We start from the raw sequence: 13,959 nt of genomic DNA on the forward strand, positions 1-13,959 counted from the left end.
TGGGGGCATGTTGATAGGCTGTGGGAGAGACACCCTCAGGGCAGTGCCACCATTTTCCTGCTGGGCTTGTTGACAGCCATGCTCCTTGCTGGGCTTATAGCACACCCCCACGGCTTGCCCAGGGAGTCAGCTTTCATTAACTCTGTGTCTGTGGCAGAGCACTCGTAATCATCACTCCAGCAATAACAACCATCACACATCCCAGACATTGTGCAGACAAAGGCAGACAGCCACAGGGAGCAGCCCAAAGTGACTCCCACGGAGCCACGCTGAGAAGTGGCTGCAAAGGCAAAACAAGGAATAATGGCATTGGTGATAATTATGGTCATTTTCTTTTCTGGAGATCGTCAAACAGATAAACAATGGGAACTGTCACGGACCCTGATTCCTTGTGCTTGTCAAAGACCAGCTCAGAGTGGGAGCTCCTGGCGAGGGGCTTGGTAACTCTACTGTGCCTTTCCCAAGAAAAGCCACTCCTGGCAGAACATTTTCTCTATTGCTGGTAGGTTGCAGCGCCCTCATGTGTCTATGATTTAGATGTTTCAAAGGCTACAGCCTTGCTTTTCATCACAGCCTAATACAATCCCTAGTGGCAATTTGAGCGCTGGCTTCACCATCTCAAAATAATATGAAAAGCACAAACTTCGGGCCAGCCAGCATGCACTACATATGGATGCAAGCTACGCTTACTTTTGCCTTTGTGATTCTTGATTCCATCTAACCTTGCACTCACTGCAAAGTTTGAGATATAAAAGGCACGCAGGAATGGACCTCAAAATGCACTTGAGTATTTAAAAATGATGGTGAGCCTGTGAAGTCGGAAAATCTTTTACACGTTTCAATGTTGCTAATACAATTAATACTACCCAGGTATTTCTGTTCTTTCCATTTTGAAACACTAAATTACCTATTCACAATTAATATACCTTAACTAGATCCAGGCCTGGTAGTAAAAACAATAGTTATGATAGCAAACACACGTGCTTGCTGCGTGCGAGGCGCCCGAGTGAAGTGTTTCACATACATTAACTCATCAATCCCTGCAGTGGCTCTGTGAGGGAAGTGTCATGCCTGTTTTATAAATGAGGACTCTAAGGAGCAGGCAACCTGCCCAATGGCATACAACTCCACACAGCTGAGGCAGGCTACACAGGGGATGCTCTTGACCATTATGCAAATCCCATTTTAACAAATAGGAAAAAAATAAAATTTCTCAATAACAAAAAACTGAAGGCTGTGCAGATGGCAGATATATTTAATATGGTAACCTGACTCATTAAAAGTCCAGTGCTGCCTAAGCTGAAGATGTCTGGAAGCTCCTGGTGTTGGCTACAGCAGGATACGGGGGGAAACTGCCACCCTCATCGCCTTCCTCTTACTCTGAGGAAGAGCAGCGAATCGTGTACAGCATCTTAAATGCTAAGCAAGACACAACACACTCGTGCTTCATTTCTTACTTTCTTGGTGAAGTGGAATAAGACCCTTGACTGGGAGAAAATGAGTAAGTTGTGATATCACAGAAAACAGGTTCATTTACTTGTGTGAGATTAATAATTTTCATCTAATGTACAATTAACTCTCAACTGCAGGTGCTTATGAGATGCTATTATCACATACACAGCAAGTGTTCCTTTTTCATCTTTTATCTCACTGCTGGATGAGTCAGTATATTCATTACATTTCTCCCAAGGCAAAGGAAAGAACCAGTGCCCAGAAAGAATAAACGTTTGCTTAAGATGATTAAAAGGACAGGGTTTAAAGCAAAGGAGAAGACTGTGGATTTCCTGTGTCAATAAAAAATCTCGCAGCCACCCTGAACCACAGGGGTCTTCTTGGTGAAATGCCCCCCCCCAACTCTTGATGGGAGGAGGGGTTACTTCAGCATCGCCAGTGGAGTACCCCAACGGGAGAGATACCTCGCTTCATCCCTTCTTCTTTCATCTGCTTAGAAGGTGCTGGACCAAACTCCTCTTCCATGGGCCTGAACATCCGTTTAACAAGGACACTGCTGCTAGAAAAGATGAGCAGGAATTGTTAAGTAAAGCATGCAGGGTACCAAAACAAAGGTTCACATACGTGTCAGGTCCTATCTTTTTCCTTTGTTTATATCATCCCTCGTTCTCCACAACTGGATCTACTCATCAACCCCTTTTTTCCCTCTTACAAGTCTCAAGTCATCCCTGTCTGAGGCAGAACACACACACTAGTCTCTTTAGGGTGTGGACCTAAGAACCACTTCCTGTTGTTGGATATGGATCCACCAAAAAGAGACTTTTGGGTTTTACCCACTCTATCCTGCAGCTAACCGATCTTCCTGCTCAGAAGATCAGGGCTGGGGTAGCAGGAGTGAGCCCTGGTGCCTGTGTGGTCCCCAAGTTACATCAGCCCCTCCCATCTAGCTAGGGCCTGGGTGTCCTGCCCTCTCTTGCCAGCTCCCTGAGGGCACAGCAGGGACCTATGGAAATGGTGGAGGCCTGCCTGGCTGGTTCTGTTCTGAGGCTGCCCTGACTCACTGCTGTTCTACGGCTCCATCAGGTTGGAGCAGATGAGGCTGCAGTGGTGGAAGTTCCCTGGAGACCCAGACCTCAGCTGTCCAGCCTTTACTTCCCTTTGGGAGAGGGTTTCAGTCCCACTTCCTGAGGCCCCAAATGTCCCCAACTGGGCCACCCAACTGGTGGTTCTGCATTTCCTCCCAAAGTCCCTGTCCTTTCTGGGCACTTTAAGGAAGGGGAAGACTGTTCGAGAGGAATGGAAATTGGAATAGACTGTCACTGAAGAGAAGTCATTGATGCTGAGTGTTACGGACTGCATGTTTGTGTTCCCCCAAATTTATATGTTGAAACTCTAACTCTTAGTAGGATGGTACTGGAGGTAGGAGCCTTTGAGAGGTAATTAGGCCATGAGAGTGGAGCGCCCATGATGGGATTAGTGTCCTTACAAGGAAGGGAAGCCCTTTCTCTTTCTGCCATCTGAGGACACAGCAAGAAGACGGCTGCCTGCAAGCCAGAAGAGGGTCCTCACCAGACATCAACCCTACTGGCACCCTTTATCTCAGACTTCCAGCCTCCACAACTGTGAGAAGTAAATTTCTGTTGGTTAAGCCACCTGGTTTATGGTATTCTCTTATAGCAACCCAAAATGACTAAAACACCGAGAAAATGCTCCCGGAGTCTTACTGTTTTTTTTTTTTCTGAGAAAGGGATATTCAAGGTGGAGAGACATCTCCATTGTCTCTCTCTGTTTGTTTTTTTTTTTTTGGAGGGAGGAAAGATTCGCCCTAAGCTAACATCTATTGCCAATCTTCCTCTTTTTTTTTTTCTCCCCAAAGCCCCAGTACATAGTTGTAAGTCATGTCTTACTATTATTTAAGCCCTCAAGAGAATAAATGCAGGTTTTCAGAAATTTTTTTTATATTTTTTTCCTTGTTTTTTTTTTTGAGGAAGATTAGGCCTGAGCTAACATCTGCTGCCAATCCTCCTCTTTTTTGCTGAGGAAGACTGGCCCTGAGCTAACATCTGTGCCCGTCTTCCTCTACTTTATAGGTAGGATGCCTACCACAGCATGGCTTGACAAGCGGTGCGCAGGTCTGCACCCAGGATCCGAACCAGTGAACCCCGGGCCACAGAAGCAGAATGTGTAAACTTAACCACTGCGCCACCGGGCTGGCCCCAGGTTTTAAGAAATTTTTAACCTCTTAGGAGATTCCTGGAACCAGGCACAGGAAGCAGTGACAGACAGAACTGTTAAGACTGAGCTCTGGGTCCAGACTACCTTGGTTTAAACCTCTGCCTTATAATTTGCTAGCTCCAGGTCAAGTTCCTCAAGTGCCCCAAGCCTCAGTCTTCTTGTTTTTAACAGGAGGTTGTTGAGAGAATTAAACGAATTCAACATATGTAGAGCACCATAAAGTTGCCTGATACATTGCAAGAACTATTGAAGTGTTAGATACAGATGACGATGATGATGATGATGGTCATTAAAGTCAGAGAGATTTGAGGAAGAGAGATATGGGGAAGAGTAAACGAGGCAGACGGTTTGAAAGAGGTCATAGTTTCCATTACCATCAGATAGCAAATAGTCCAAACTACCACACAGGTCCAGTTTAAGAACTAAAGTTGGAAAAGCTTCCAGCAGGAGAGGTTGCCATTAATCCCAAGTTTCCAAGATAATACCAAAACCCTGCTTGAAAGCTAACTCCCCATTGGCATCATTGTCATGAAGAAGTTATTCATCAATTTTCAAGTTGAGCTAATGGCAGGTCCAGTGGTAGAAAGAGCACATGGTACAAAACTGTGAACAGTCCAAAAAGTATTTCTATTAATTCTAGTAGTTTAAATTATTAAACCAGCAATGCTTTAATTTACCATCTCATACTCTAGGTGGTCCAAAATTATGTCTATCACCCTGAATAAGAGTTCACATTTTACAAAGTGCTTTTCATCTTCTTGGTTGATTGAGTCTTATGAATACTCTGTGAGCCAGCTAGGCCAAGGACCAATCTTATCCCTGTTTCACTGATGATCAAACTAAGGCTCAGCGCGTTAAGTGTCTTTCAGAAGGCAAGACAGCTAATAAGTGAAACAGGCTGTTTTCAGAGACCCCAGCTTTGAGGGACAACCCCATGATAAAGGTATTCAATAAATCTGAGATGATGATGAGTTAGGATATGAGAAATGATATTAAGAGTCAGCATTCTATTTTATTCCCTAGTAAGTCACACTATAGAAAAAACTAGAGGAAAGACTCAAGTCCCAGCTGAAGGTGATAATAAGTTTTTAGAGCACTGTTCCCTCTGTCTTCCCCTCACTTTTTTTTAAATCATAAAAGTAGGTTATATTATTCTGTCATGCCTTGGAACTGAGGTGACCATGACCTTGGGAACAGAAGATTAAAAATCCATTCCAGCCGTCAGTGACCAGTAGGTTAATAATGGATAAACAGCCTGTAACATCACCAGACACTCTCATGCTGTGTGAGGGTTCCCAAACCAGTGATTTTCTTTTTCTCACCAGGCAAGATTTATTTATATTTTTCTACTTTTGTTGACTTTTGATAGTACCTCGTTCTGAGCCATGACACTTTGCCACTAAAATAACATCTTGGATAAATTATAATTCTCTCAGGAGTACAAGAATGTTTTTACACTTTCAAATCTATAATCCCAGTAGGAGTCAATAAGTTTGTGTGGTCTGAATTCAACTGTTTCATTTATTTTCAAAGCAAGGCAAGAAAAGAGGGGCAGATATGACCGCCTCATTTGACAAATGAAAACAGCACAAATTTTAGGTCTCCTGATGCCCTGTCCAATTACATTGGATTGTACCATAAAAGGACATGAGAACAAGGAGAAGGTGTTTTCTCTGACATCAAGCTCCATCTCACTGGCACAATGTGTGAAATACGTGGAGTGACTCCAGGTTCAGAAGCACAGTAAGCTGTTAACCTTGTGGGGTCAATCACAGGCAAAGCAAGTCCCTGAGGTATAAACAAAGGAGTGCTAAGCGTCCAGAAAACATTGGAAAAGTATTCAGGTCTGAAGCCCGGGTCTCTGGCTGTACCTGGGAAGAGCAGTGTCGTGCTCTACCTGCAGCCCGAACTGCACAAGACAGGAGTTGCAGGCACCAGGGAGACACAGCTTCATAACTGCTTATGGTCTACGTATGCCCTAAATAAACTGAGGTTCCTTCCCAATGTTAACTTTAGGAAAGGGGAGTTCCTCTTGCATTCAAGTCCTCACAAAGTCTCTCACATTATGGAGTGGGATCTCAATTAATTTATTTTCAACAGCAAATTATTCTTTGGGAAAGAACCCATCCTGAAAAGAGTTTAATTAATGCTAGTTTTGGATATTGATAGAATTCATTTGACAGAATTAGTAAAAAACAAAAACAAACAAACAAAAAAAAACCCAACCAACCAACAAGCAAACAAAACTCACATACACTTAGTCACAATTACTATAGTTACGAGCTCAAAAATTACAAGTAATAATGACTAGGTCAGTAGGACTCAGAAATATTATTTTAAGAAGAAACACAGATATTTCTGTTTCTGCCTAAGATGTTGTAGCTTGTGGCAAACCAATGTTCCAGCCAAGAACAATGTGAAACTTTTCAACTATCTTATTGAAGGTATTGGAGACTGCTGATGAGTCAGTCAGAACTTGAGGTGCTGAGACCTCAAAGAAGAGAACTTGAGAGAGGTGAGCTGATAATCAATGAGCCACTTTTCCCCTAAAAGCGTTTGCCATTTCTTGACTGGGAGTAGAGGATGATAATCCCAGCAGAGGTATATACTTAAAGGCAAAGAATTTTGCACGGCTTTCAGCAATCTCATAGTGTTAGAGAAACAGAAATTGGTGTTTAGAACTGCAAAGGTATACAGGACTTATGATCAAATTTCCAGAGAGTAGGGAAGCAGAGAAACAAAGCAGACACTTTGCAGTATACCTTCTGAGGTATTTGCGAAGTTCTTAAGCTAATGGATAAGAGACTAAAAAATTAAGTAGAAAGACCTTGAAAATCACAGAGGGTATTTTGGCAGTCTCCCCATGCTAAGGAGACAAAAATCAGATTTCAGGTCCCACCAAGGAAGAAAGCCCTTGGAAAGTTCCTCAGAGCTACATTCTAGGAGTTAGGATGAAGCAGAGGTAGTCTGAGGCTAATACAAACTGAAACCCAGCTTTGGGTCAGTTCTGTCCCTGACTCGGTTATGGTGATCTGCACTCACTTAGGCTGCACACCAGAGCATAGGAAAAGCCTTCATAAGAGAAAAATATGGTCATCCAGAGCCTCCATAATTTTATTATCATTATTCATCATTCAATCAATGTTTATCAAATATACTAATAAACAGGATAAAGATAAAAATAGACAATAGAAACAGACCCACAGACAATACCCTTATAGCAAGTTATTTGAGCTATCAGATTTGAACTTAAAAATAACCATGATTATTGTGTTCATGAAAATAAATGACAAGACATATAGAACTGAAATCTATTAAAATACAAAAATCAATCAAGTGGAAATCCTAGAACTAAAAAGTGCAATAACTGAAATTAGGATCTCAACAGATGAGTTTAAGAGTAAATTGGACACAGCAGAAGAGAGAATTTGAAAGTTAAGTCAGTAGGAACTATCCAGGCTGAAGCATGGTGAGCAAAGAGGATGGACATTTCAGAAGAAAAACATAAAAAACATAAGGTCACAAAAAAAAGTTCTAATACACATTTAGAGTCTCAAAGGAATGCAGAGAGAGAACAGAGAAGAAGCAATATTTGAAGAGGTAACAGCCGAGAATGTTCTAAAACTGATGAAAGACATCAACCCACAGATTCAATAAGTGCTATAAAATACCAAGCAGGAAAGAAATACCAAAAAAAAAAAAAAAAAAAAAAAACCCACATGTAGAAACATCATAATAAAAATTCTGAAAACATAAGAGAAAGAAAATTTTAAAAGCAGCCTACCCCCAAAACAAGAGAGAAGGAAAGAAAGATAGATAGATTACATTTAAAGGAGCAGCAGTAAGGCAGTCAGCTGACTTTTCAACAGAAATAATGGAAACTAAAACTGAAAGAAAGTAACTGCCAACCTGGAATTTGATACCTAGCAAAAATATTCTACAAAAGTGATTGCAAATACAAACATTACCAACAAACAAACAACAAACAATATGAGGGAACTCTTTGCCAAAGTTTCCGTAAAAAAAGAAATGCTAAACAAAGTACTTCAGGCAGTGGGAAGAGGATCCCAAAGAGAAACAGAAATAAAAGACAACAGAAAGGTACATATAGGTTAAATTTATAAAAGGAAGTAAAGCTCAGTTTTAAAAGTTTTAAGTTTAAATCTTCCAATTTGCAAAATGGCAAACTGGTATGCAAGCAAGAATAACTGGTACTAACGTAAGAAACTGATGAAAATCTGTGACTCTGAGGGATAGTAAAAATGATTTTCATTTGCTTAAGTATTTTTAAAAACCTCTCTTGCATATCTGATACAGATTTGACTATTACTGGGTGGGTTTTTAAATGCAATATTTAACAGTAAAAGATAAAAATATATCAATCAAAAAGCAGGTAGGCTTCTTACAACTGCATGTACATCTACAATTATCTCAAAATAAAAAGTTTAATTAAAAACAGAGAGGCAACATTGTGGTAGTCACTTATGGAACTATTTCCAATGTTATGAGAATCAATATTTGTGCCTTGGGATAAAAGTTCTGAGGACAATCCCACATATACGGATTTTAAAAGTGCTGTGTCTCAACTTTGATGGTAGTAGAGAAGAATTACCCTGATAAATGGTGTGAGATAAAAAAACTTGAGTTATGAGAAAGACACTGATGTCAAAGATGAATTGTGAAGAATTTGAGTAAAAGTGTTTCATAAAATGTGACAGATATTTCTAAATGATATGTTATTCTTTAAATGCATGGGTAATTAAGTTAAAGTATCAGCAGATCACTGATTCTTTTGGCTTTATCCATAAAGATTTCTCTATTCAAGTTGGCCCAAAAGCTCTAATTTATGCTTTCATCCTCTCCTTGGGAAGTTGCCCTATATTTGTAACCACCTTACACTCTTGCATATGTGGTAAAACATAGCCCAATATACCCCACATTTCATGGTTTGCTTAGCATCCCTGAGAACCTTATTAAAGAAAAGCACTTAGTTCTCTGGGAAATTGCTCCTTTAAGAGAAGTAGTGCAGAATTCTAGATGAATTTTATTTTTTGCTGATGAACACACAGTGAATACTTATTTAGGTTTAATATTATGTTGGTTAAATGCACTCATTGGTGATTGGCTAATAATCTCTAACTTCCCTAAAGGGTATTGAATTCTAGCCAAAGTGTTGGCTTCCACGGAAGATGAGCATCCAGAACCGCCTCTTTTTCTCAGTAACACTGTAACTAAGCTCATGGTTTTGTCTAGCAGCATCTACAGGACCCTCCCTTCTGCAAGAGGAAAGGCAGGGCCCTCTGCTGGAGTCACTCAGAGCCTGATGCGTGAAGTCACCTTGGGGAACTGACTCTCCAAGCTGGTATGGAACCAATCTACAGGGTTGCCCAGCCCAACGTTTGCCTTCTTCTAGCTTTTGTTTTCCTAAAGCCTCAGCCTTTGAGAAGGTTCTACAAGGTGGTCCCACGGGACATAGTGGTGGGCCTTTGAGAACAACCAAGAGGATAAGAGAAACTCTTGGAGAGTATTGAGGTCTGAGGGTCCCAAGCAGCATCCCATGGTGATGGCAGGAACTTACAGGGAAACCACTGTCCTCCAGACACAGGGACACTCAAACTCGCAAGGATCCCTGTGCCCCAACGCCGGGGCCACAGAGCTGCTAGGCTTGAAGGGACCTCACAAGAGGCTGGAAGAGGCAGTACCTCAGTGGGGACCAGTGTGGACAGAGGATCAAGGCCAGAAAGGTTTTCTAGGAACTAGAGGTCAGATGGAGATGGAGACCAGATCCCCAGAAGTAATGGAAAAAGAATTTCTCACCATGCATGACATTTGCATATCAATTTACATATTATTTCAAGCGGTTTAAAGCCCTTCCCTCTTCCCTGTAAGAGCCATTCACGAGTCCCTGGTTAAAGGCCTGGGCTGTGAAGAAGATTCTTTCTCTTTGACTCGCTCTTTCCATTCTTCCTCCCTCTCCCTCTTCCATTTCTCAATTAAGTATCATTTATTCAGGGCCTGAAAAGGAATCTTAACAATAAATAGCTGTGAAGTTTTTAAAAGCACCTTCCATGTGTCAGGACACTTTATATAATAATGCATATAATAACTATCACGTAGGTAGTGTTATCCCCTAATTTTAGATGAAGAAACTGAGGGTCTAAAAGGTTGTTATATTAAATTACAGGGCTTGTGAGGTGGAGGCCAGATTCAAGTCATGGCTGACTGGCTCTAGAGCAGCGGTTCTTCAACACTGCTGAGCAACAGGAGCACCTGGGGACTTGAAGCGGGTCCCTCTGCCTGAGCTGCACCCCACACCACTTAAATCAAAATTGCTGGGCATGGTACCTGTACGTGAGTGCATTTTAACTCCTCAGGTGATCCCAATGTGCAACAGGAGCCCTGCTGCTGAAAACTGCTGTCCAAAACCCTCTTTCTCTAACTGTTGTATCCCCTGCCTACAAAACAAACTTACACAGGATCTCTCTGTTGATTCCCAAATTCAGCACCAGAAGTTACCCCAAATACTCACTTTACTATGAGATAGGGAGGCAAGAACAAACAAGCGTTCCTCTCTTTGTGCCGTTTAGGCACGTGGCTAATGATTGCTCCCTGTCCCACCTCATCCGAATTTTCTCTAGTTTCTCTCTTTAATTGCATCCAGGTTTGCTGGCACTTTGGGCCAAAAATCTCCCCTACTTATGAACAAGTCTTTGTCTGACCATCACTCCGGCTTTGGAGTTGCTAGAAGAGGGGCTCTGGTGTGCCTTGGCTGGGCTATCTCCTCCAGTTGGTGGATGTGTGAGTGATGCTGTCAAGCACTCAATTAGATGCTTTAATACTAACAGGATTATGCCTAGCAGGGAGAGTGAAGAACTAGTCAGAGACAGTCCTGGTGGAGGCTGTGCCGATACCAGTGAAGGTGGTGCTCCTCAAGGCTAGGCGTGCATGTGCAGTGGCCTCAGATCTGATCCCTTCTGCTGGCTGCACTCATTTGGGCTCGTCACAATCCGAGTCCCATGCTTCAAGGGATGAGACAAAGGCTTGTCAAGGCCAGAAAGCTTCACAGTGAGGGCCTGTCTCTTGATGCCTCCTTGGTAGCTTAAGAATTAAGAACTCCTGGGGCTGGCCCCATGGCCCAGTGGTTAACTTCAGCACACTCTGCTTCAGCAGCCCAAGTTCTTGGGTTCAGTTCCCAGGTGCAGACCTACACCATTCATCAGCCATGCTGTGGCAGCAACCCACATACAAAATAGAAGAAGACTGGCATAGATCTTAGCTCAGGGCAAATCTTCCTCAAGCAAAAAAAGAAAAAGAGGAGGATGGGCAACAGTTGTTAGCTCAGGGTGACTCTTCCTCAGCAAGGAAAAAATAAGAATTAAGACTTAATTCCTGGTAGATCAACAATTAAGAAAGTTAGATGATAGGGCACAACAGCTAAAAGCAGGTGATGGGAACATAGCTAGGCCCAGGTTCAAAAGCTGCCTCTCTCACTTGCCAGCTGTGTGACTTAGAAGAAGCTTCTCAATCTCTTGAAGTTTCAGTCTCCTCATTATAAAGTGGATGTAATTATAGCATCTTCCCCATGGGAATTTTGGGAGAATTCAATGAAATAATGTGTATAAAGCACTTAGTACAGTGCCTAGCCAAAGTATGAGTGAATGTTAATTATTACTTTTACATATAACAATAGCCAGGTCCCTACTATGTATTAACACTGAGGCTCCAAGCCGCCCATATCAGTTCAACTGGACTCGAACTACAAGATGTATAAGAATAAGAGACCCAGGCCTCGGGCCTCATGATTATGCAATAACAGAGTGTAATTCCTACCGGAAGTCCAAGCCAAGAGTTAGAAGTCGGTCAACTGGCCACCTAAATGTTGCCATCTGGCAAGAAGGACAGTTTAGGCTGAGGTGGACTTACAGATGAGGAGGTCTCAGATACTTCTCACTCACAATGCTAAGTTTTTGCAAGAGAATAACCGAATGTTAGTGCAGAAGGGATCCTAAAGATCATCTTATACAAAATCCTCATTTTATAATTGAGGAAACTGAATTCCAGAAGTCAAGGTGTCACCCAAGCCTTCACATAGGTCAGTAGCAGCCCAGGAGTAGAACGTGGGCTTCCTAAGCTCAGAGGCAATGTTCTTTCCATGACGCCACATTGTCCCTTGTAAAATATGTGAATAACAGATTAGAATTGATAGGGCTAATCATTTCTGCTCATTCCAGCCACTGGAAATATATTACCTATGTGCCAAGATAAAAAGAACAATCTAATTAGGTATTTAGAAAATTTAGAACTCAGAATTTAGAGGTCAGATCCCAGACAAGGTTCTGCTCCTAAGCAGCTGGAGAATTATTTGACTCCTTGAAATTCTCTATCCTTTAGGGCAGAGGCTAGCACATTTTTCCTGTAAAGCACCAGATTAGTAACTATTTCTGCTTTCCAGGCTATATGGTCTCTGTCGCAATGACTCAACTGTGCTCTGGTAGCACCAATGCAGCCACAGACAAGACATAACGGAATTCACAGGGCGGTGTTCCAACTCAACTTTATTTATAGACACTTGAATTTCATATAATTTTCATGTGTCATGCAATATTATTATTCTTTTGGATTTTTTCAACCATTTAAAAATGTTTGTGGACAGTACAAAAATAGGTGGTGGGCCTGATTTGGTCCTCAGGCCATAGTTTGCCAACCTCTGCTCTAGGAAATGAGCTCAGCAATATCTGCTCCACTTACTTCACCTTGAAATGTTTCACAAGTAAATATATAAATTACATAAGAATAGGGAAGCCTGGGTTTGACTCTAGTTTGAAAAACAATGATCTAAAAATTTCAGTTATACATGTAAGTCAAACCAAGATTTTAGTCCTATACGTGCAATGTAATGTAGATATTGAAAAATGAATGTAGTTCTAGATTGCTTTAAGAGAAAAATATCATCCAGGTCATAAGAAGAAATTATCGCAGTACAATCTCCAACTTACGTGGTTCAGAACATGTTTACTTCTGAGAGCCAATTTTAAGGAGACTATTAACAGATTTGGTGGTGTCTCCTGGAGGGAGAATTAAGACGTTGAGAGGTAAAACTGTTTTACCAAGAACAGCTGCAGTGAGGAAGGAGATGTTTGAATGAGGAGGAAAGGATGAGACTGATTTAGAGAGCAGAATTACAGCCAATGGGTAGAAGTCAAAAGAAGGTCAATATCAGTTTAACAGATAAAATAACTTTCTGAAAGCTGGAAGCATCCAAAGGTGTAATGAGCTATCTCACACTTCAGAATATCCCTATTCAAGTAGGAGCTGGCTGACCACCTATCAAGGATGTGGTATAGATGTCACACTGCCTAGGAGAGAGTCAGCTAAATGATCTTGAAGGTTCCTTTTGGGCTCTAAAATTCTAGGAGTCTATAAAACGAGTTAATGGATAGAAAGCACAATGCAGAGACTTGATGTGTAAGACAGTGGGAGCCTTTAGTGACCCTGTGTAAACCCTCTCTTACCTACAACCCTAAGTAAGGCCAATGACGAGGTTCTCAGCCTTCCCAGCTCCCATTCAAAGCAACCTCACCACTAGCCCACTAGGCTCACTTCCCAGAGTGAGGGCTTCTGGAGGTGTATGTGGGTGGCAGGCTGTTTCCTTGGCTGTTGCCTCATGCTCAGTTTGATCTTGTGTTGGGGCCAAAGATTTCAGTAACTGGACTATTGGTGAAAAGGCAGAATCGAACAAATGTGTCACTCGGAAAAATACCTAGTTATTCAAAGGCAGATCACAGGAAGGAGAGAGCAATAGAGAGACTTGGAAGGAGAATGGCCTCCCCAGCATTCCTCCCAGACGGAGCCAGCATCAAGCCTTCCTCTCGGCTCTGAACCCACTCCCTGCCCTTGGTCACCCTGTGCTTGAAGAGCCATTTCTACTGCCATGAACTGACTCTGGGTGTTTACGTGAAAGAACCATGACTTACCCTTCTCGTTCATCATCTGTGTTGTAATACACCTGTGGAACAAAACAGTAGACTCACTGTAGGTCAGACACAGAAAATGGAAACGTATCATGTGAGCAACAAATTTTCCTAAGGCCTTACCCTGTCTCTTAAAAAAGACAAAAGACAACCTGTTTAATGATGCTGTGTACGTGTGTGTGTGTGTGTGAACAACACTGCGTGTACATGTGTGTGTCTCTAAGGAAATACAACTTTAACCTCCTCACATTCTCGTTAGGGTTAATTCTTAGATTTTACCGAAATAAAATTGGAAATCTGA

General features: G+C 41.9%; 1 protein-coding gene across 4 annotated transcripts in view; it reads right to left on the reverse strand.

The window, feature by feature from the left end:
• GRHL2 (grainyhead like transcription factor 2) overlaps positions 1-13,959 on the reverse strand; it is a 156,080-nt gene that overhangs the window by 13,678 nt on the left and 128,443 nt on the right. For 3 of the 4 annotated variants that reach the window (XM_046642041.1, XM_046642037.1, XM_046642040.1), the window contains exons 12-13: positions 13,662-13,693; positions 1,917-2,011 (exon numbers count right to left, since the gene is read on the reverse strand). In XM_046642041.1, coding sequence (XP_046497997.1) covers positions 1,917-2,011; positions 13,662-13,693 — 127 coding nt within the window. The remainder of the gene's footprint in view (positions 1-1,916; positions 2,012-13,661; positions 13,694-13,959) is intronic. The other variant, XM_046642038.1, reaches the window with a different exon arrangement.

This window comes from Equus quagga, chromosome 16, assembly GCF_021613505.1.
Source record: "Equus quagga isolate Etosha38 chromosome 16, UCLA_HA_Equagga_1.0, whole genome shotgun sequence".
Classification (NCBI taxonomy): Eukaryota; Metazoa; Chordata; class Mammalia; order Perissodactyla; family Equidae; genus Equus; species Equus quagga.